Here is a 21,828-nt window from a genome sequence, read left to right as displayed (position 1 = left end):
ACTTATTTTTGTGAGGGTGAAGAAGGACTTGTATTTAAATTTCCAACTTATTGCCAGGTGTGGTGGTGCACACTTGTAATCCCAGCATTTGGGGGCTGAGACTGGAGGATCGCGGTTCGCAGACAGCCTCAGCTACTTAGTGAGGCCCTTTGCAACTCAGTGAGACCTGGTTTCAAAATAAAGAATGAAAAATAAGGCAGGGGGTGTAGTTCGGAGGTCAAATGCCCGCCCCTGGGCTCCATCCCCAGACCCGCAAAAAAAAAAAAAAAAAAAAAAAAAAAAATTCCAACTTATTTGCCAGCTCAAAGCCTGACAATGGAAAAAATGTAGTCCCAAGGATGTATTCATGACCCATAATCAGGTCACTTGGTTAGGGGTGAGCTCTGGCTCCTTCGGGAAGCTCAATCCCAAGGAAATGAGAAGGGCAAGGCAGATGGATGCAAATGAGTCTTGGTGAGAAAACTCCAGGCTCAGAGGACAGAAGGACTTGGACCGGAACTACCGGCTCTGCAGGGTACCACTTGCCAACTCCCTAGCTCTCTGGGCCGGGAGTGAGTCTTTCTGTGGCTTGGTCCTGACCACATCCAACATATCAGATGCACGCTCTGGAGACAGGAAGGTTGGCCTCAGAGGGGGACTGCGTCACCAGCTAAGGTGAACGGGAGAGAGGAAGGAAACTGCCCTTGGCTAAGAGGCTGAACCCACAGACAGAAGGAACTCTGGCATGAAAGGCCCTGAGAGTAGCCACCTGGATGCGGGAGTGCAAGATTGTTGAGGCAGTGATAGGGAAAGAGGTAGAGGGCCGATACAGTTTGTTTACGAATGTTCCCAGGGCCCACGTGTTGCAGGCCTGGCCTGGCCAGTGGTGCTTCTGGGAGGTGGGGGCCGTAGAAGAGGGGGCCTGGCTGGAGGAAGCTAGGTGGCTGGGGGGCCCTTGAAAGGGGTGCTGGGCCCTGGCCCTCCTCTCTGTGCTCCCTGGCTGCCAGGAGGCGAGCAGCTCCCGCCACAGGCTCCCACCATGACAACTTGCTCACTGCAGGTCTAAAACAATGGGAGCTGCCCATGGATGGGGAACTCAAACCGTGAGCCAAACCAACCCAGCCAGCACAGATGCAAATGTGCATGGCGTGCCTTCCGCTGGTGACTTATTACAAATGTGGGCGCCTTCATCACATGAGGGCCGGAGGCTACTTCATGGCTTTTTATAGTACAGAACTGCTCATCTCAGTGCAGCAACAGAGTGCCAGGAACATAAATCTCAAAGGGACCATAGAATTAGAAGGCTTTATTCCACAGACAAGATGCTAATAGAAATCTACTTCGACTTAGACCCTGGAGATGCCACTAATATCAACACCTAGATTTTGCTAGAAGGTAAGGATACCCTAAAGGCAACCAAACAAAGATGCCGTCCATAAGGCAAGCTCCCCTGACAGAACATGGACTACGGCGTGCCAAACTTCTAACAGGAGATTTCTCCCTAGAGCCGAGCCACGGGGTGCACAGGGCTGATGCAGCGACAAAGCGAGTTCTCTTCTTCCTGTTCTCTCTTCCTTCCTCTGGTGACCATGAAGTCTTTGGCTGACGTGTCAAACATTAACACCTGGGAGTGCTGGCAGTGATCTGAGGAGCATCTCAGGGTGCAGCTACTTAACATCCCCAGCTTGCTGGGCATTTCATGTACCTCTAACACAGTTAGCAAGTCAGGGAGGTCACTTCTGAACCACTAGAACTGTGAGGCAGCACCCCAAGACTGAAAACATTTCTCAGGGGTGGGCTTATTACCCATGCTCATGAGATTAGGCAATAAACCAGAATGCCAATTTACAAAAAAATATACCTGCCAGGATGAACAGAGGAGCCTCCCTGCAAGCGGCGTCCGTGCGGGAAGAGCCAGAGTCTAACCCATCCCTCCCCCAAGGGTGGGCACTGCCGGTGTTCGCCCCATCCTGTTCACACCTCCTGGCTGACGCCTTTCGCATTCCAGAAGCCCAGGCAGTACAGTGGCGCTCTGGGCTGAGAGCTTCTTGAAGGCAGCTCTACACATCTGTCCAGATACTGTGATACTCACTAAAGTTAACTCTCAGGCATTAAATTATTTCCTTAGTTGTTTGTTTTGGTACTGGGAGTTGAACCCAAGGACATTCTACCTTTGAGCTACTCTCTAGGCCACTTTTTAAGTTTTTATTTTGAAACAAGGTCTTGCTAAGTTGCTGAACTCAAACTGAATCCTCCTGTCTCAGTCTCCCAAGTACTGGGGTCACAGACGTGCACCATCGTGCTCAGCTTCCGTAGTGTCTCAAAAACTATTGGGCACAGTAGAATAAATGACTGGATAGATTCTGATACGAGTGGGGAGGTAGAATTTTGAGCTTTTAATTCCTTTGGAATTTTACTTACAGACATTATTCTTAGGCTTTGCTAACAACTAATTTGGTCCATGAAATCACATAGCCCTGTATCCCCCGGGCCTGCCATCAGGAACCCACTATAACCAATACCTAGATTTGGGGACAACCAGTTGTGCCCTATGCTTCTGCTGACCACGTGCAGTGACCTCCCTTGACTCCCTGTGTTGGTTTCCAAGCAACCTGTGGAGGGTTCACTAAATGTCAAATGAAGACTCTTAGAATCATCTTGTTTTTAGATATTTAGCTTAGACTGTAAAAGTACTGACTTTAATCAACAATTATTGCTGGACCCACACACTTTGTTCAGGGAAAATGGCCTTTTGACTGCAACATGAACCTGGAGTTGTAGGTATTCTACTGAAAACCAAGAGGAAAGAAACTTACTTTGCCAATGTTAGTATTGTCCAGGGCTGCATCCACTTCATCCAAAACAAAGAACGGAGCAGGCCGAAAGCTAGAAATAAACACAAGTGACTCAACTCAAAAGGCCTGGAGGAAAGGAGTGACAGTATCAGAATGAACAAGACACATCATTTGGAAAACTGTGTCTAGGTAACTGGCCTTTAGGTTGCTAAATCCAGAGCTCAACGATCAGTCCGCACCCTGCAGACCGCATCTCAGGAGGGTACAGGGCCACGCCTCCTCTGTGAAGCGCTGCGCTGTGGCTGGAGAATGAGGTCTGCCTGCTGCCACCCACTGCTCCTTCTGAATCCCCTCTAAACCCTAAACCCTGCAGCGTCCTCGGGGCTGTGTGCTCTGAGCTCTCCTTAGCTCACTGGCTTCTGCAGTGACGGCATCTCTTCTCCGCACTTCTAGCTATCAAGAGTTCTGCCCTACAGCTGGTTGTGGTGGTGCACGCTTGTGATCCCAGCATTTGGGAGGCTGAGACTGGAGGATCGCGGTTCGCGGACAGCCTCAGCTACTTAGGCCCTCCGCAACTTAGTGAGACCCTTTTCCATCTCAGTTAATGGCAGCTCTGACCACTCTAGCTGTTTGGCCAAGTCTATGGAGTCATTCCAACACACCCCAAACCTTTCTGTTCTCACTCTGGTCCAATGATTACCATCTCTCACCTCGATGTTAAAAGGAAAGTATATGCCCGCTGCTGCTGCAGGAACACTGCCAGGCTTGTTCTGGCCCGGGGCCTTTGTGCTTGCTATTCCTATGTCTACACTCTTCCCCGATCTGTCTCATGACTTGTTCCCTTAATTACTTACAAGCTTTGCCCAAATGTCACCTTCTCAAATAGGCCTCCCTAATGTTTTTCTTTTTCCTTTTAGCACTGGGGATTGAACACAAGGGTGCTCTAAAACTGAGCTGTATCCCCAGCTGTTTTTTTTTTTTTTGCAGTACTGGGGGTTGAACCCAGGAGCATTCTATCTCCGAGCTACACCCCCAGTCCTATTTTCTATTCTTTATTTTGAAACAGGGTCTCACTAAGTTGCAGAGGGCCTAAGTAGCTGAGGCTGGCTGCGAACTTGCGATCACCCTGTTTCAACCTCTAAAGTACTGGGATTACAAGCACACGCCACCACGCCCGGATCTCCCCAGCTTTTTTTTTTTTTTTTTGGTGGTACTGGGGATGGAACCCTTCTACCTCCAGGCTACACTCCCAGACCTATTTTATATTTTTATTTGGAAACAGGGTCTCTTGGCTGGCTTCGAACCTGCACGATCTTCCTGTCTCTGCCTCCCCAGCACGGGGATTATAAGCGTGCCCACCACGCCCGGCTGCTTCGCTCTTTTTGAGGCATGTTCTCACTCGGTTGCCTAGGTTGACCCAAACTTGTGTTCTTCCTGCCTCAGCCTCCCAAGTAGCTGGAATTACAGGTGTATGCAACTGCAGCTGGCCCAGATGACTCTTAACATTGTGGACCCTCTCTGCCACTGTTAACCTCCATTCCCTGCTTCATTGCTTTTTTCTCTAGAACTTGTCATTTTCTAATATTCTAAGGTCAATTTACTAATAGTCCTTAGTTACTACCTGTCTTTCCCAACTAAACGGTAAGCACTTTTGAGGCAGGCATTTATTTTGTCCAGAGGCCTCGTCAGTGCCTGCATCAGCATCTGGCACAAAGCACACATTCAGCAGGTGCCTGAGAGTAATGGTGTGATGCCACCTGGTGACAGTCTTGTTCTGCTGAGGCCCCCCATCCCCCGGAGCAGGCTGGCCTGCTCCCCCAGAGCCCCCAACACAGGGGCCTTCTCTTCTTTCCTTCCTGAGACCCCTGCCTGCCTGCCGTCCTGGTCATGGGGACGGCGAGGCAGCAGCTCCTGTGCCCTGGATCTTCACCTAGCACGCTGGTGCTTCATTTAACATAACTTTTTGTTTCTTGATTTATATTACAAAGAAACAAAGCCACCATCATCAGTGGAAATGAGAAATACTTTATTTTCAACATTCTTTACTATACAGATGACCTCCTAAGATGGGCTAAGAAGATAATATGCAAATTGGATTTTTAAATTTGTTATTCTTGGTTTGGGGACAATCCTGGTATCACATATCTGGCTATTCCAAATATTTCTTTTTCTTTCATTTCTATAGCTGGAATATTACTAGCTATTGGTAACAAAATGTCAGACTGAACTCTTAGATTTCTTAGGTTTGTACTCTAAATTGCTGTAGGCCTAATACTAACCTAAATTGTCAGGCTAAATAAAATAGTTTTGTATACATCTGCTGTATAAACATATACTTTTTAAATTTTCTGTTTTGAAACAGAGTCTCATTAGATTGCTGAGAATCTCATTAAGTAGCTGAGGCTGTCCTCCAACCTGCAATCCTCCTGTCTCAGCCTCCCAAATCATAGGATTACAGGCATGGACCACTATGCCTGGCTCTTTGATTTTTTTTTTTTTTTTTTGGTGGTACTGGGGTTCCTGGAAGCCCTTCTACCTCCGGGCTACACTCCCAGACCTATTTTTTACATTTTCATTTTGGAAACAGGGTCTCCTAAACCAGCGCGCGCGGCTGGCTTCGAACCTTCGTGATCCTCCTGTTTCTGCCTCCCAAGCGCGGGGATTACAAGCGTGCGCCACCACGCCCGGCTTGCCTGGCTCTTTGATAATATTAGTCAACACAAACAGACCTAAGTCTCCTGGAGAGGCACTGGTTTCTGCCCTGATACAAAGCTGCAGAGCTTACTGTGGCCTTACCTGTGCACAGCAAACAGGAGAGCCAAAGCGGCCACACACTTTTCTCCTCCTGACAAATTGTCCATTGGCATGAAGCGTTTGCCTGGGGCCACACAGTTGTAGCTAATCCCCTCCAAGTAAGGTTCTTCAGGGTTCTCTGGGCTAAGAAATGCCTGAAACACATATTACTTATTTAGCAATATCAGAAAAGTAACCAGTAAGCGTCAGCTTGGGTGGCAACACAATTTAGGTGCAAAATGTTCTACTGATTAAGTTTTCCTCAGTGTTGATGGAACAGTACCAATCCCTGTAAATAACGTCCTGCGTCCTACACCTGCATCTGGTCCTTCCCTCTGCTTCATCCTCTCCTCTGAAACCCGACTCTATTCCAACAGATCAACTGTTTCCCCAAGCTCCTCTTCAAATCCTTACCATCAGGACCCACAGTTCTAAAATCAAATCAGTACCAGACCATGAAACTTCAGCGTTAAAGAGAATGTGGAATGGTCTAACCCACTCATTTTTCAGGTGGAGAAACAGGCCCAGAGCAGTTATGACTTTTCCAGACTGCCAGTGAGTGAGTGGGAGGAGGACACGGGTCACTGGACAACCAGTCTTCGTGAACTAACTTTGCCCCTGAATGAATCACTCAAAGAATGTGCAGTGGTTATTTATTTCCCACCAGAGAAAACCACAACCAATAACAACATTCCCACGAGTATTGGGAGATGGAAATACATACTTGGGCACTGTTGTTTCTGCAGAGCTTCTTGTAGATTTGATCAATTGAGACTGAGATGTGCTCAAAACAATGGCTGAAAAGATCGTATCTCCTTTTTTTCACCTGTTCAAACTCTTGCCTACACATTCTGGCTTCCTTTCTGCTGGCCTCAAAAGCTGAGAAAGAATCAACGTTCTTTATTCCAGAGACCACTGAAGGGCTTCTTTTACTTAAATTTAGAGTGTATTTTTAAAATTGGACTTTGAATTTGGCTGTCTTAAGTAAATCTAACTTCAAAGTACCTCAATTATTAATAATTTTTACAGTTGACAAGTCCCAATTTGGCAGGGCTTATTTCTAAATATTACTGACAAGTTCTGAGAGAGTATTGATATGCTCATTTTGCTGGTATGAGAAAATTTAACTATTTTATGTTCTAAAATAACCAATAAACCTAAATTCAAATTAAAGCAGAACTCTATTAACAAAAGAAACAATTAGTGGTTCAATTATAAAAGCACACATTAGCCAGGCATGATGATGTACACCTCTAGTCCCAGTATTTTGGAGGCCAAGAGAGGAGGATCTCAGGTTTGAGGCCAGCCTCAGCACCTTAGCAAGGCCCTGAGCAACCTAGTGAGACACTGTTTTAAAATAAAAAATAAAAATAGGGCTGGGAGTGTAGCTCTGAGATAGAATACACCTGGGTTCAACCCCAGTATCACAACAACAACAACGACAACAACAACAACAACGCAACAATAATACAAGATAAAAAATAATTAACAATAAATATTTACAAAGCTGGGCATGGTGTTGCACACTTGTAATGCCAACATTTGGGAAGCAGAGACTGGAGGACTGTGGTTCGCGGACAACCTCAGCCACTTAGCGAGGCCCTTCGCAACTCAGTGAGACCTTGTTTCAAAAAATAACAAGACTAAAAAAAAAATAGGGCAGGGGGTGTAGCTTGGAGGTAGAATGAGCCTGGTTCCATCCATAGTACTTCAAAATAATAATAATAATAATAAATAAATACAAAAATAAAAAAGGCTGGGGGTGTAGCTCCAAGGTAGACTGCCCCTGTGTTCAATCCCCAATACCACAGAGTAAATAACCAAAGGACACATGAGACAACAGAGAAATATATGAAAGGTCATGTCAGAGACACTGATGGCCTATGTTCTAGAAATGAGTTTATCTTGTTAACGACTATTTCACCATCTGTGGACTCCTGGTACTTGTCTCTGACAGTCTTTAAGTTCTCCAGGGCACGTAGGTTTGGGGCTGCTGTCTTCAAAAGAACATCTTCCTGGGACGCTACTTGCTGTAGGAGGAGCATAAGGTGAGCCTCCACCTCTGTGTCCGATGGCAGAGCCTATGGGCAAAGAACAACAGTGGTTGGCATGTATTTTACATGCAGACTGCTAAGGTAAGCCCTGAGCACGGGGCCGGCAGCACCCGTGCCCGCCAGCTTCCTCCGCACCCACCTTCCCTCCCTCCCAGAGCTGCTCTGAGCCCAGGGCTGCCAGTCATGTTGTAGCACCTCCAGCCCCCCGAGTCAGCTGCGCCTTTTGGCTGGATTGCTGTATATACTGCTCTTGGAACTTGGTCTGCCCTCTCTCTCTCTCTTTTTTTTTCTTCTGGCACTGGGGGTGAAACCCAGGGACATTCTACCTCTGAGATACACCTCCAGCCCTATTTTTTGTTCCTTATTTTGAAACAGGTCTCACTAAGTAGCTGAGGCTGGCTGCAAACCTGCGATCCTCCTGTCTCAGCCTCTCAAGTACTGGGATTACAAGCATGCACCACGAATGCCTGGCTTACCTCCTTATTTTTTAATTTGGCAAAAAATGCATTTAATATATCACTTTAATTTCTTTGTTTATTAAGAATATTGACCATATACAACATATTAGGCATTGTAGATACAATGATAGAAACTTTTCAGTCTTTGCTTTTAAAGAGCTCAATGTGGCAGACGTGGTGGTGCACAAGCAGTACTTGGGAGGCTAAGACAGAATGATTGCAGGTTTGAGGCCAGTTTCAGCAACTTAATGAGACCCCTCAGCAATTTAGCAAGAACTTGTTTCAAAATAAAAAAACTGGGGCCAGGCATAGTGGCATACAGTTGTAATCTCAGCATTTGGGAGGCTGAGATAGGAGGACTGTAGTTTGTGGCCAGCCTCAGCTACTTAGTGAAGCCCTTTGAATAAGCCGGCTGTGGTGGCACATACTTGTAATCCCAGCATTCGGGAGGCTGAGGCAGGGAGGCTGAGACAGGAAGATCACGGTTCGCGGACAGCCTCAGCTACCTAGCGAGGCCCTTTGTGACTCAGTGAGACCTTATTTCAAAATAAAAAATAAAAATTAAGGCTGGAAGTGTAGCTCGGAGGTAGAATGCCCCTGGGTTCCATCCTTAGGACAGCCAAAACAAAACAAAACAAAACAAAAATCCAATAATAAGAATAAAGAATAAAAAACAAGGCTGGTATAGCTCAGAAGTAGAATGTCCCTGGGTTCCATTCCCAGTACCATAAAAAAAAATTAGGGCTGAAGGTGTAGCTCAGAGGTAGAATGCTTCTAGGTTCCATCCCCAGTACTGAAAGAAAAAAAACAAAAATAAAAACACAGGGCTGAAGGTGTGGTTCATCAGAGGTAGAACACCACCACCCCTGGATTTTTTATTCATTCCCTAGTACCAAAAAATAAAAAAGAAGAAAAAGAAAAAGAAAAAAGAAGTTCAAAAGGAACTAGCATTTACAGCAGGATGACAGCACCTCTTCAAGGGCAAGCACCGGAGGAACAGGGCAGACAGAAGGGCTCCAAGCTAGCCACGGGGATTATAACTGACCTGACACCTGACTGATAAATAGGAGAAACTCAAGTGAGGGGAGGGGAAAGTGTGGGGTGGTGCGTGTATGCGTGTGCGTGTGTGTGCGTGTGTGTGTGTGTTACTGTAGACCGAACCCAGGGGCATTCAACCTCCGAGCTACATGCCCAATCCTATTTTTAATTTATTTTAAAACAGTGTCTCATTGCGGGGCGTGGTGGCACACACTTGTAATCCCAGCTCTTGGGAGGGTGAGACAGGAGGATCACACACACACATGTTCACATGTTCACACATGTTTGGAGGTTCAAAGCCAGCCTCAGCTACTTAGTGAGGCTCTCAGTGACTTAGTGAGGCTCTCAGTAACTCAGTGAGACGCTGTTTCCAAATAAAATATAAAATAGGTCTGGGAGTATAGCCCAGAGGTAGAAAGCCCCGGGTTTCATTCCTGGTACCAAAAACAACAACAAAACAAAAACAAAAACAAAAAACAGGGTCTAACTAAGTTGTGGAGGCCTCACTAAGTGGCTGAGGCTGTCCACGAACTTGGGTCCTCCTGTCTCAGTCTCCCAAATGCTGGGATTACAAGTGTGTATCACCACCCCGGCTCTATTTGTAATTTTTTTTTTTTTGGTGGTACTGGGGTTCCTGGAAGCCCTACTACCTCCGGGCTATACTCCCAGACCTATTTTATACTTTTATATTTGGAAACAGGGTCTCTTAGGCCAGCGCGGCTGGCTTTGAACCTGCACGATCCTCCTGTCTCTGCCTCCCAAGCGCAGGGATTACAAGCCTGCGCCACCACGCCCGGCTATTTTTATTTTTTAAACAGAGTCTTGCTAAGTTGCTAAGGCTTCCAGAAAAGCTTTGAGTTCCAGAAGGGGTTAATTCATATGTGATAAAAGTGAAATTTTACCAGTTGTGGTGGTGCATGCTTGTAATACTAGCATTTGGGAGGCAGAGGCTGGAGGATTGCGCCAGAGGATCGTGGTTTGCAGACAGTCTCAGCTACTTAGTGAAGCCCTTCGCAATTCAGTGAGAGCCTGTTTCAAAGATAAAAAAGACTGCCGGGCGTGGTGGCACACGCTTGTAATCCCAGCGCTTGGGAGGCTGAGACAGGAGGATCACGCAGGTTCAAAGCCAGCCTCAGCTACTTAGTAAGGCTCTCAGCAATTTAGTGAGACCCTGTTTCCAAATAAAATAGTAAATAGGTCTGGAAGTATAGCTTGGAGGTAGAAAAGCCCCTGGGTTCCACCCCCAGTACCACCAAAAAAAAAAAAAAAAAAAGAAAAAAAAGAAAAAGGGCTAGGGGTATAGCTCAGAGGCAGAATGCCCCTGGGTTCCATCCCCAGTACCACATACACACAAAAAAGTGAAAATTTAATTCACTGATAATTACTTGAAAGTGAGTAAACTGGTTACTTGGGTAACTTAAAATATATTCGTAACTTCTATATACTAAGATAAATTTCAGATTAATTAAATAGGCAAATGAAAACACACCCATACACCAAAGGGCATATTTACTGGGTATTGAGATGGGAAAGCATTTTTTTTGTTTAAAAAAAGCAAAGGGAGAATGCACTAAGTAGAAAACTATAGACTAAAGCTTTTTTCTAATGGCTAAAAGATGCCACCAGTACAATCAGAGCCCAAGAACTCTTGGAGACTCCAACATCTCAAGAGGTGGCGGATGTCACTACTCAGGACCGCCACGGCCCATGCGTTTGGCCGGGTTTACCACTCCTTCCTCCTGAAGCCCGTGTGCTGAGGGGTGGCTCGCCTTTCTCCGATGAAAGCTAAGTCTCACTCCACCCAGTGACTGGTTCAGGAATGAACACGCGACCCCACTCAGGCCACTGGGATGAGGGGACAAGTGCTGGGGCTTTGGAGGAAAACCTTCCTACAGAACACTGCAGCACCACAGAACAGCACTAGCCCAGGAGGGAGACTCCTCGCAGTGAAGGTGGTGACATGGTCATGTCCTCATGAGAAAAGCAGCCTCAGTACAGAGCCAAAGACACGTGGCCATAGGGACTCCTGGGAGCCAGGGCGGAGTGGGAGATTACGGAGGACCCGAGCCGCATGCCAGGCTGAGCCTGCTGCTGTGCAGGCCTGCCAGCTGCCAGCCCACAGACCTTAGGAAAAGCCCATGCCCACTGTGGGGCTATGCTGGTCAGCCAACAGGACAGACTCGGCATGCTGAGCAGGTGGCCACTTTCATTTATTGCAGGACTTTGCAAAGACTTGGTATTCATTGAGAACCTACAAGGAGCCAGCAGAGCTGGGCGTGGTGGCGCACGCTTGTAATCCCCGCGCTTGGGAGGCGGAGACAGGAGGGTCACGCAGGTTCGAAGCCAGCTGTGTGGCTTAAGAGACCCTTTTTCCAAAGAAAAATATAAAATAGGTCTGGGAGTGTAGCTCGGAGGTAGAAGGGCTTCCAGGAACCCCAGTACCACAAATAAATAAATAAATTAATTAATTAAATAAATAGTCTGGGAGTAAAGCCCATAGGTAGAAAAGGCCCTGGGTTCCACCCCCAGTACCACACACACACACACACACAAAAAAAAAAAAAAAAAAAAAAGAATCTCCTGAGTGCTAGGGAGAGCAGAGCTTCTTTAGTTATTTACAAGCTCCTTCCACTGTGGGGGTGGGAGCAGGTGCCAGAGAACCGAGACTGGGAGCATGGAGCTTTGCGCCCTGCCCCATTCCCCGCCATGCAAGGCTTCCACGGGCTCTTCCTGAGCTAGAGCCTTTATAACATCCTGGTGAACCTCAGCCAAGTATTCGGCAGATCCTCAAACCCGAGGAGGGGACTAAGGAACCCTGACTCAGCCAGTCGGCCAGTTCAGGAGGCCGTGACTTGAGATGGGTGTCTGGAGTGTGGGCCACTTGTGGGATGGAGCCCTTAACGTCTAAGACCTGATGCTTTTCCAGATGGTGCTAGAACTTGAATTGTAGGGGATTCAGTTAGTGTTCAGAGTTGGAAAGTCTTAGTAAATAAAGACCTGCAAGCCGGGCGTGGTGGCGCACGCTTGTCATCCCCGCGCTTGGGAGGCAGAGACAGGAGGATCGCGCAGGTTCGAAGCCAGCCACGGGCGCTGGCTTAGGAGACCCTGTTTCCAAATAAAAATGTAAAAATAGGTCTGGGAGTGTAGCCCGGAGGTAGAAGGGCTTCCAGGAACCCCAGTTCCACCAAAAAAAAAAAAAAAAAAGACCTGCATACTTAGTGTCAGAAGTGCTGTTAATATACAAAAAGGTCTCATCTTTGTGTATTTCCTAATAAACCATTTCAATAAAGAATTTACACTCTATGTAAAAGTGATTCTGCAGTATTTAAATACTCAATATTGCTGTGGGTTAGTCATTAAAACAGGGAAATTTCAATTACCTTCAAATCTTCCCTTAAAGGGCTGTAGTCTACTTCAATAGCAGCTTCCTTTTCATAGATGTCAGACGTTGCCTGGGTACTTTCTACTTCGGTTCCCAACTGAAAAACAGGTGAAACTCTTCATTCCCTGAAATGACAACCTCTACACACCGTCTGCCCCATCCTCCAGGTGCTTGTCACCCCCTTCAGACTCAGAGTCCATGCCTTTATGGCAGCCACCCGGCTGCAACTGCAACGGCCTGGCTCTCGGTCGCCCTAACTTCATTGGCCCCGGGTGCTGTGCTCCCTCTCAGCTGTCCCTGCCTCCTTGGCCACCACAGTTCCTCCCTGGCCATGGGGTTTCAGGGCTGCACGCTGCCCTCTGCTGGAAAACACTCGCCTAGACGTCTGCACCTCCAGCTCTCACTGGCTGCATTCTCCAGCCTCCACTTCTCTTGGGCTGTGAGCTCTGCCATCGTGGTGGTTGATTGTGTGTGTGTGTGTGTGTGTGTGTGTGTGTGTGTGTGTGTGTGTGTGCACGTGCATGCATGGGTGGCTACACACTAAACCTAGGGGCATTCTAGGTCCAAGTTATACCCCTTGACCCCCCTTTTTGTGGTACCAGGGATGGAACCCAGGGGCACTGTACCTCCAAGCTACACCCCAGTCCTGTTTTTTAGTCTCTTTATTTCTGAAACAGGGCCTCACAGTAGCTGAGGTTGGATGTGGACCTGCAATCCTCCTGTCGCAGCCTCCCAAGTGCTGGATTATAGGCATGCGCTACCCAGCCAGCCTAAGTTTTAGCATTGAACACATAAATATTATACTCAGTCATCTGTCTCCTCTACCCCACTCCAATGTGAAGAAGCGGGTTTCTGGCTGTTGTATTCACTGCTGTTTTCTCAGTGCCTAACATATACTTCATTTTCAGTCTATAGTATGCTCTGGAAAGAAGGGAAGGAATAGGAGGAAGGGACACAGAAACGAGCACCTGCACAGCTGTTGGTATAACTGATGAGCACCAAGGCTCACAAACTGAGGAAGAAAAAAGCCGCTTGGGCATCACTCCTTTTGTAGATGTTCTCAGCTGCACACACTCAAAGTGCCCACTGTTAGGATTAAGTATGCATGTCATGTAGTACATATGCATTAAGCCTCACAGAGGAGACCATGAACATGAATGTAATACTGGAACTCTGAATCCCTTGCGGCCCGTGTGACTCGACATCTCACTGCTTAAGCTCCTACACAGGCCGTCTGGAGCCTTGCTGCTCAAGGTTCTGCGGGGCCAGTGACAGCAGGCCTCAGCTGGGCCCCTTAACACTGCGGGCTCAAAGGCAACATGAGTCCCGATTACTTGCTCTGTGTGTCACTGAGGCAGAAGAGAAGAAATATAAGTGTAGGTAGAAAGAAGACAAGTCAGGAAGGAAAGGAAAGTATGTTTTTTTGGTGTGTGTGGTAAGGGCGATGGAACCCATGGACATTCTACTTCCAAGCGACACCCCCAGCCCTATTTTCTATTCTTTATTTTGAAAAAGTGTCTCACTGAGTGACAAAGGGCTTCACTAAGTAGCTGAGGCTGTCTGCGAACCGCGATCCTCCTGTCTCAGCCTCCCAAATGCTCAGATTACAAGTGTGTGCCACCACACCCGGCTTAGTATGGTTTTAAAATCTAATAATATCTTTAGTTTTACTTTAACAGAACTTGTTTTTTCTTAGGCAAAAGCCAGGCCCACACTTTTAAATCATAATGGCCACCACATGTGGTGGTGCATGCTTGTAATTCCAGTACTTGGGAGGCTGAGACAGAAGGATCACAGGTTCACAGACAGTCTCAGCTACTTAGTGATGCCCTCCACAATTTAGTGAGAACCTGTTTCAAAGTAAAGAATAAAAAAGTAGGGCTGGGGGTGTAGCTTGGAGGTAGGGTACCTCTGGGTTCCATCCCTGGTGGTAGGGGGATCGTAATGGCCTAGCTCTATACCCAAAATTCTTGAGGCAATTAGACCCCAGAAAGAGTTTCACCTTTTGTCAGAGCTTGGAAAAAAAAAAGTCCTGGAGAAAATCACCCACCTTCCATATCCCCACACTCTCATCTCCTTGGGATTCTTATCTAAAAAATACTGTCACCTTCTGTCAGCCTGAAGATTCACAGAGGAGAGAGCCATCTGGTGTTGCCCCATTTCCCCCACCATGGGCCCTGAACCACCCCTTCTCTAGGTATTCTATAAAAAAGGACTGCAAAAGATCCTGGGGCCGCTCTCACTCTCAAGGTGGCCTGTATTGCCCCTTGAATGTGTATCTTTACTTTTCTTAAATTAAATTTCTGCCTTTCTCTCTGACTGGCTTGTGTTGAAAATTCTTTTTACCATGGAAGCTAAGGACCTCAAGCGCCCTGAGGTGAATTTCCCTTTCCCAAAGCAGAGAACTCCTCAGGACTCTCCACAGAATTATTCTGTTCTCCCATGACATTACAGTTTGGCTGACAGTAATCTAGCAAAGTCTCCCCCACAGGGCAAGCTCTTCTGAGAACCCTGGCAGGCAGATAACTGACCCTCTGTCTGAGCACTTCCAATGGAAGGAGAGTTTCAGTTTCACAAGTATAGACAGCTATACCCACAGTAATTGTCATAAAACAATTATTTTGAGTGGTCTGCTCAGATGTTCCATCATGCCCCTTCTCCGGTGACTTTCTCCTCCACTTCTCACTCTATCTGCTTGTAATAAAAAAAAAAAACCTGCTTAAGCATTGCAAACAGCACCACCACAATTATTTCTAATCAGTGATCCTTGTTCAGTCCTCTAAAGAGAGACAACTTATACCTAATGCTTTTTCTATTCTGGGATTTACAGAATATCTCGGGCCACTTCTAAATATGCTTACAAAATTCTAGTCAGGGAACTTGCTACCAGAAGCCCTCCAAATTTCTATTATAAGGCATTTTCTGGCAGCAGAAATGTGACTCTGTGGCCTCCTGTACCTAACCTAGTATACGACCAGAAACAATAGTGTCGCTCACATCTATTTGAAAAGAATGATAATTATTCCCTAAGCCTTCCTCTCCCAATATGACACAGCCTGGGCTTTAACTAGCCTGAACCCAGTACTTTTAAAAAGCATCATGCTTTAAAAGTGAATTCAACTTTCCAATGTGCCTAACTAGCACAAAGTAGAGAAGTATCACTTTCTTAGAGATTTAGGCTCACAGCAAAGTTGAGAGGAAAGAATAGAGATTTACTATGTAATCCCCCCTTCCCATGAGCAGCCACCGCTGTCAACTCCCCACCAGGTGCAGTGTTTGCTCAGTCAGTGAGACACTATCCACACATCATCATTACCCAGGGTCCAGTTTCCATCAGGGTTCACTACCAGTGTGCGTGCCGTGCGTGTACTCGCCACCAGTGTGCGTGCGTGCGTGTACTCGCCACCAGTGTGCGTGCCATGTGTGTACTCGCTACCAGTGTGCGTGCCGTGCGTGTACTCACTACCAGTGTGCGTGCCATGCATGTACTCACCACCAGCGTGCATGTCATACATGTACACAAACATAAAAAGACATGTAGCCAACGCTAGAGTATTAGGTACAATAGCTCCACAGCCTCATTCCTCATTCCCCTCTAACTCCTGACAAGCACCACCAGTGTGCATGCCGTGCATGTACTCACCACCAGTGTGTGTGCCATGCGTGTACTCACCACTAGTGTGCAGGCCATACGGGTACACAAACATATAAAGACATGTAGCCAACGCTAGAGTATTAGGTACAACAGCTCCACTTCCTCATTCCTCATTCCCCTCTAACTCCTGACAAGCAGTGATCTCTCACTATCTATATAGTAAAATGGTGTATATTTTATACATCTAGTGTACAGTCTCTGGAGAGTATGTGTGTCTATAAATGTATGTCTCTTATCTTGCTTATCAATTTGTACTTACGTTTCCCGCATGTCTTGGTAAATATTTAATCTCCTGTTCTTTTGAGATGGAGGTTCTTGTTATGTCACCCAGGTTGATCTCAAGTTCCTGGGCTCTGAGGATTCTCTCACCTCAGTGACTGGGATTTTAGGTGTGCTCCACCACACCTGGCAATAGTTTATTTCTTTCAAGCACTAGATACTACTGCATGGTCTAAATATACCAGTTTATCCATTTAACTACTCAAGTTGCATTCGAGTTTTGGCAGTTATGAATCAAGTAGCTATAAACATCCATGTGCAGGTTTTAATATGAACTGTAAGTTTTTGACTCTATTAGGCAGTTCAATTTCTGGATCATATGGTAAGAATTTAGTTTTATAAGAGACTACCAAACTGTGAAATGGCTGAGTCATTTTGCATCCCCACCAGCAATGAAGGACACTTCCCAGTTGCTCTACATCCGTGTTAGCATTTCATGTTGCTGCGTTCTAGATTTTGACCTAGATGTCAATGGTACCTTGTTTTCATCTGTATTTCCCTAGTGACATATGTGGAACATCTTTTCTTTTTTTTGGTGGTACTGAAAATGGAACCCAGGGGCCTTCTATCTGGGGACTACACTGCCAGACCTATTTTATATTTTATTAGGAAACAGGGCCTCACTAAGTAGCTGAGGCTGGCTTTAAACCTGTGCGATCCTCCTGCCTCAGCCTCCCAAGTGCTGGGACTACAAGCGTGCGCCACCACGCCCAGCTGTGGAACATCTTTTCATAAGCTTCATAGCCATCTGAGTGTCTCCTTTGGTGAGATGTCATTAAGGTCTTTGGCCATGTTTTAATCAGGATGCTTTTTTATTTGCGCACGCATACGTGTGTGTGTGTGTGTGTGTGTGTGTGTGTGTGTGTGTGTGTGTTACTGGGGACTGGACCCAGGATCTTGCACATGCTAGGTAAGCACTGAGCTACAGCCCTCAGCCCTTTTTATTTTGGGGGCAGGTCTTGTTAAGTTGTCCAGGCTAGCCCTGAATTTACTTGAATTATCTCTCAGCCTCCTAAGTAGCATGTGCCACTGTACCTGGCTTTATCCGTGTGTTTACTTACTGCTGTACTCTGCACTGACCCTGGGGCTCTTTATCCCTGAGCTACATCCCAGCCTCTTTGGGGACAGGGTCTTCCTGAGCTGCCTGTGCTGGCCTTGAGCTTGCCGTCCTTCGGCCTGGGCTCTGAACAGAGGGAACTCGTGTGTGCTGCCACATGTGTTTCTTATCCTTACATTGAAGGGCTCTTGAGATTTGGCTTTCCTCAGGTACATCTTTTGCAAATACATTCTCCCAGCCTGCAGCTTGTCTTCATTCTCTTGGCACGTTTCTCAGAGTAGAAGTGTAATTCTGATAAAGTGCAGCTTGCCAGCTACTCATTTCATGGATGTGCCTTTGGTGTTAAGAGCACCTGGTTGCCATTCCCTGCACGTTCTGGAGCTGCAGGCTTGTGTCTGACAGTAATCTGGGGCAGTTTTCTGCCATTATCCTTCCAAGTGTTGCTCCGTCCCTTCCCTCTTTCTTTGCCAGGTAGTCCTGTTAACATATGTTACACATTTTGTAGTTTTCCTACACTTCCTGGAAAATCCATTCTGTTTCTTTCAGTCTTTTCCTCTTTGCTTTTTAGTTTTAGAGGTTTCTGTACAGATATCCTGAATAGCAGAGGACTTATCCTCAGCTCAACCTACTAATAAGCCTAAAAAAAAAAGCACACTTTATTTCTGTCAGGCATTCTGCATCTGAGCTACAATTCCAGCCTTATTTTAATTTTGGAAAAGGGTCTAAGTTGCTAAGAGATTTGTTATGTTGCAGAAGCTGGCCTGGAACTTGTGACTCTCCTGTCTTAGCTTCCCAGGTACTGGATTACAGGCAGGTACCACCACACCTGGCTCTGTTAATGTTTTTGAGTGGTAGCATTTCTTTTTGGTTATTAGAATCCTCATCTCTGCTTAAATTGCCCTTCTGTTCTTGCCTGCTGTCTACTCAGTAGAGTCCTCAGCTCTGTAAGTGTATGTGTGTGTTACTGGGGATCGAACCCAGAGCATTCTGACTCAGCCCTGTTTTTTCATTTGAAACAGTCTCACTTGAGTTGCAGAGGGTCTTGCTAAGTTGCTGAGGCTGGCCTGAAACTTACAATCCTTCTGTCTCAGCCTCCCAAGTACTAGAATTACAGGCATGTGCCACCATGCCCAGCTAAGTTCTCAGCTTATTAGTCAGAGATAATTTAGATTTCTGGCCTGATAGTGCCAACATCCCTCTATCTGAGTTTAGGTCTGTTGTTGCCTCTGTCTCTTTAAACTGTTTTTTTTTTTTTTTTTTTTGCTTGCCTGTGTGAGTTTTCTTGATAAGATCCTATAAGCTGGCCTTTAGTGATGTGGTGGTGGTGGTGTGTGTTTAAGTCCTATAATTAGGTCTGAGCCCTTCAGCCAGCCTCTGTCCTTGGACTCAGAACTTCATCCTTGCTTCTCAGTTGCCTTCCCCTTAGGTAGGACAGCATGACCAGAGCTGGCCAGAGGGGCATTTCCCTCCCTTGGGTCCAGTAGGTGGTCACCAAAACCCAGCAGGTAAGGCCTGAGCTGACCAGTTTCTCCTGAGGCAAAAGGCTCAAGAGCTTCTAGGGGTGCTCATGCAGAGGTAGGAGCCCCTCTGACTGCTCCCCAGCGGCTAGCAGGTGGCAGCTTGGGTTTTCCTAAGAGGCTCTGGTTCCTTAGGAGGCCCCTGCTCTTTAAGCTGCAAGACTGGATCTGCCTGCCTGCCTCGCCAGTGCTGGGGCCACAGCTTACTCAGACAGACCTAAGGAGAGTTACTGACTTCAGTTTGTTCAACTTTTTACTTCTTTTATTTTGGTACTGGAGGTTGAAATCAGAGAAAATCTACCAAGATACACCCCCAGCCCTATTTTACTTTTTATTCTGAAACAGGGTCTCACTAGGTACCTGAGGTTGCTACCTAGTCTTGCTAGGTTGCCAAGGCTGACCTCGAACCTGCGATCCTCCTGTCTCAGATTCTCAAGCACTGGGACTATAAGTGTGCACCACCACGCCTGGCTTTTACTTTTTGTTAGCATGGAGTGGTGACTTCCAAGCTTCTTACATGCTGGACTGGAAACTAGAAGAATCACTTCCTTTTTTTTTATAATGATTCAATATGAATTCAGCTTAACATCTTAATCTTGCTTTGAAATGCCCTGCCATGAATGTAAAAATCTTTAATGCTAATAAAGCAGCAAATAGGTTTGCATTTGTGGGGGAAAGTAATACTGGAGGTTCACTGGAGGAACAATGGAAATAAAGCAGCAACAGTTAGGACCATCAGCATTCCCAGATATCACTCACTGGCTGAGCTGCCTCTGCCTCTACTCCATTGTATTCACAAAACTCTCCCAAGGTCACCTTGCCCTTTAGGGAGACCTCTGTTCCTTTCAGGGTGCAGTCAGTGTTTTCCTGCTTCCATCTACTTGTTTACGCTACCCCTCCTGCTCTCTCCACACAACAGTGGTACATGGCCCAGAATGCGCTAGTAAGAATTCTCCCTAGAAGTCTTCTGAGAGGGCAGGGACAGTGTCTCCCACCCTGGTCAATGCCAATGGTTACCCGTAGCCTGGGGGAGGGAGGAGATCTGAAAGGACAAATCTAAAACATACTGAACAAGGAAGCGGGAAGACCCATAAAGGCCCCAGCTGAGCCACGTGTGAGACGCCCCGTCTCAATCCTAGCCCATTATGCCTACTTTTTTTTTTTTTAAATATTAAGGCCATTTAGTTAGGCTTATGGCACTTGTGGCCAGGATGAGGTTTTCTATTCAGAATGTGAGTATATTACACAGAATTATGCTATGAGAAGTTGTCAGGATCCTAGAGACCTAAGGCTGCTTCTGAAGCAGAAGACTGGATAAAATGGAATGAATTTCTGAGTGTCTGAAGGCAAAGTGGAAAGGGGAAAACAGCTTTAATTCTAAGTTCTCTTGGGGATCTATTAAAGATAAGAAGTTCTGGTCCATCCTACGGAACTAAAGAGACAAGGTCAGCAAGAGTGACCAGAGAACTGCACAGAATGTCTAGTTCTCTGGGATGAATCTTTCCCTTTTCCCTCCTAGAAAAAAAGATGTCTCCCATTCCTAACGGCCAAAGAACCAAAGAACAATAATCCGTCAAAGGGCAGCGCACTCAGCTCCGTAAGACAGCACATGTTTTACCATCACTTGTAGATTACCTCCACCTCTATGATGTCATCCAGTGACCCCAGCAAAAGGACCACTTCAATGTCTTGCACTTTGCAATCAAGCAGCATGTTATGTTTCTCTAGTTGTTTCTGTTCCAGAGAGGTTTGAATGATTACAAATTCCTTTTGCAATTTTCCCACTTCCCTATAAATACAAAAATATGAAAAAGTGACTTTTACTTATTATGTAAAATTGCATCCAGAAAGAAAAAATGTCATGTCATAAATTTACATAAAAAGATTACTTTTTTTCTGAGCCGGGCGTGGTGGTGCATGCTTGTAATCCCCGTGCTTGGGAGGCTGAGACAGAGACAGGAGGATCGCACAGGTTCAAAGCTAGCTTCAGCTGGCTTAAGAGACCCTGTTTCCAAATAAAATATAAAATAGGGCTGGGAGTGTAGCCCATTCCCAGTACCACCAAAAAAAAAAAAAAAAAAAAAGAACTCTTCTTCTATGTGTTATAAATGCTAGATTTATACTTTTGAGAAAGACCATGAGTTAAACTATTTAACCCAAGGGAGCTTTTCTTTTTTTCAAGGTGCTGGTGATTAATCCCAGGACCTTGCTTATGCTAGGCAAGTGCTCTGCCTCTGAGCTATATTTCTACCTCTTTTAAAAATCTTACTTGGAGAAGGGGTTTGGCCAAGTTAAAAGGCTGGCCTCAAACTTGTTGTTTTTTTGCTCCAGCCTCCCGCCCAGGGATTACAGGTGTGCCCACCATACCTGGTAGGAGTGGTTTTCAATAATAAGCATTCCTGCTTTAATCAGGGCCTGCAAAGACACAGTACTTTCCCGGTTACTTTACTTTTAAATCTGTGCATTTTCAAGCTGCCTTTCTCCTTGATGTAAGCTCTACATTTTGGAACTTCAAACAAGGAGAGTCTTAGCAAGAGAAATATCAATCTGCAGTTTCTGTACAATCACTACTGCTGCTGTAGTGCCCTTATCTGAAGATGAGGCGCAAGGGTTACCAGCGGAAATGTGAACTTTCAACAGAACCTAGAAAGTGGCCAGAAAAGAGAGAGAGAAAAAGAGGAAAGAAAGGAAGGAAGGTTTTTGAAAAACAGAAATGGTCCCGTTTAAACTAAATATAAATATTTTTAAAATCTCTTTATCTTAAAGAACTGAAAATCTTTGGACAGCGAGGAAAACTGACATGCCAGGAGGTTGAACAAGA

General features: G+C 46.1%; 1 protein-coding gene across 1 annotated transcript in view; it reads right to left on the bottom strand.

Moving 5' to 3' along the window:
• The window catches only part of SMC1B (structural maintenance of chromosomes 1B), a gene marked incomplete at both ends in the record, with an annotated part of 86,157 nt that overhangs the window by 3,972 nt on the left and 60,357 nt on the right, over positions 1–21,828 (bottom strand). Inside the window, 6 exons of the mRNA XM_080704758.1 lie at positions 2,796–2,865; positions 5,571–5,722; positions 6,292–6,446; positions 7,492–7,648; positions 12,498–12,596; positions 20,643–20,796. Coding sequence (XP_080560884.1) covers positions 2,796–2,865; positions 5,571–5,722; positions 6,292–6,446; positions 7,492–7,648; positions 12,498–12,596; positions 20,643–20,796 — 787 coding nt within the window. The remainder of the gene's footprint in view (positions 1–2,795; positions 2,866–5,570; positions 5,723–6,291; positions 6,447–7,491; positions 7,649–12,497; positions 12,597–20,642; positions 20,797–21,828) is intronic.

The sequence above is a fragment of the Muscardinus avellanarius genome, assembly GCF_963383645.1.
Source record: "Muscardinus avellanarius genome assembly, chromosome: 11".
Lineage (NCBI taxonomy): Eukaryota > Metazoa > Chordata > Mammalia > Rodentia > Gliridae > Muscardinus > Muscardinus avellanarius.
The sequence above is the reverse complement of the archived record's forward strand: the minus strand, read 5'-3'. Positions and strand labels throughout refer to the sequence as shown.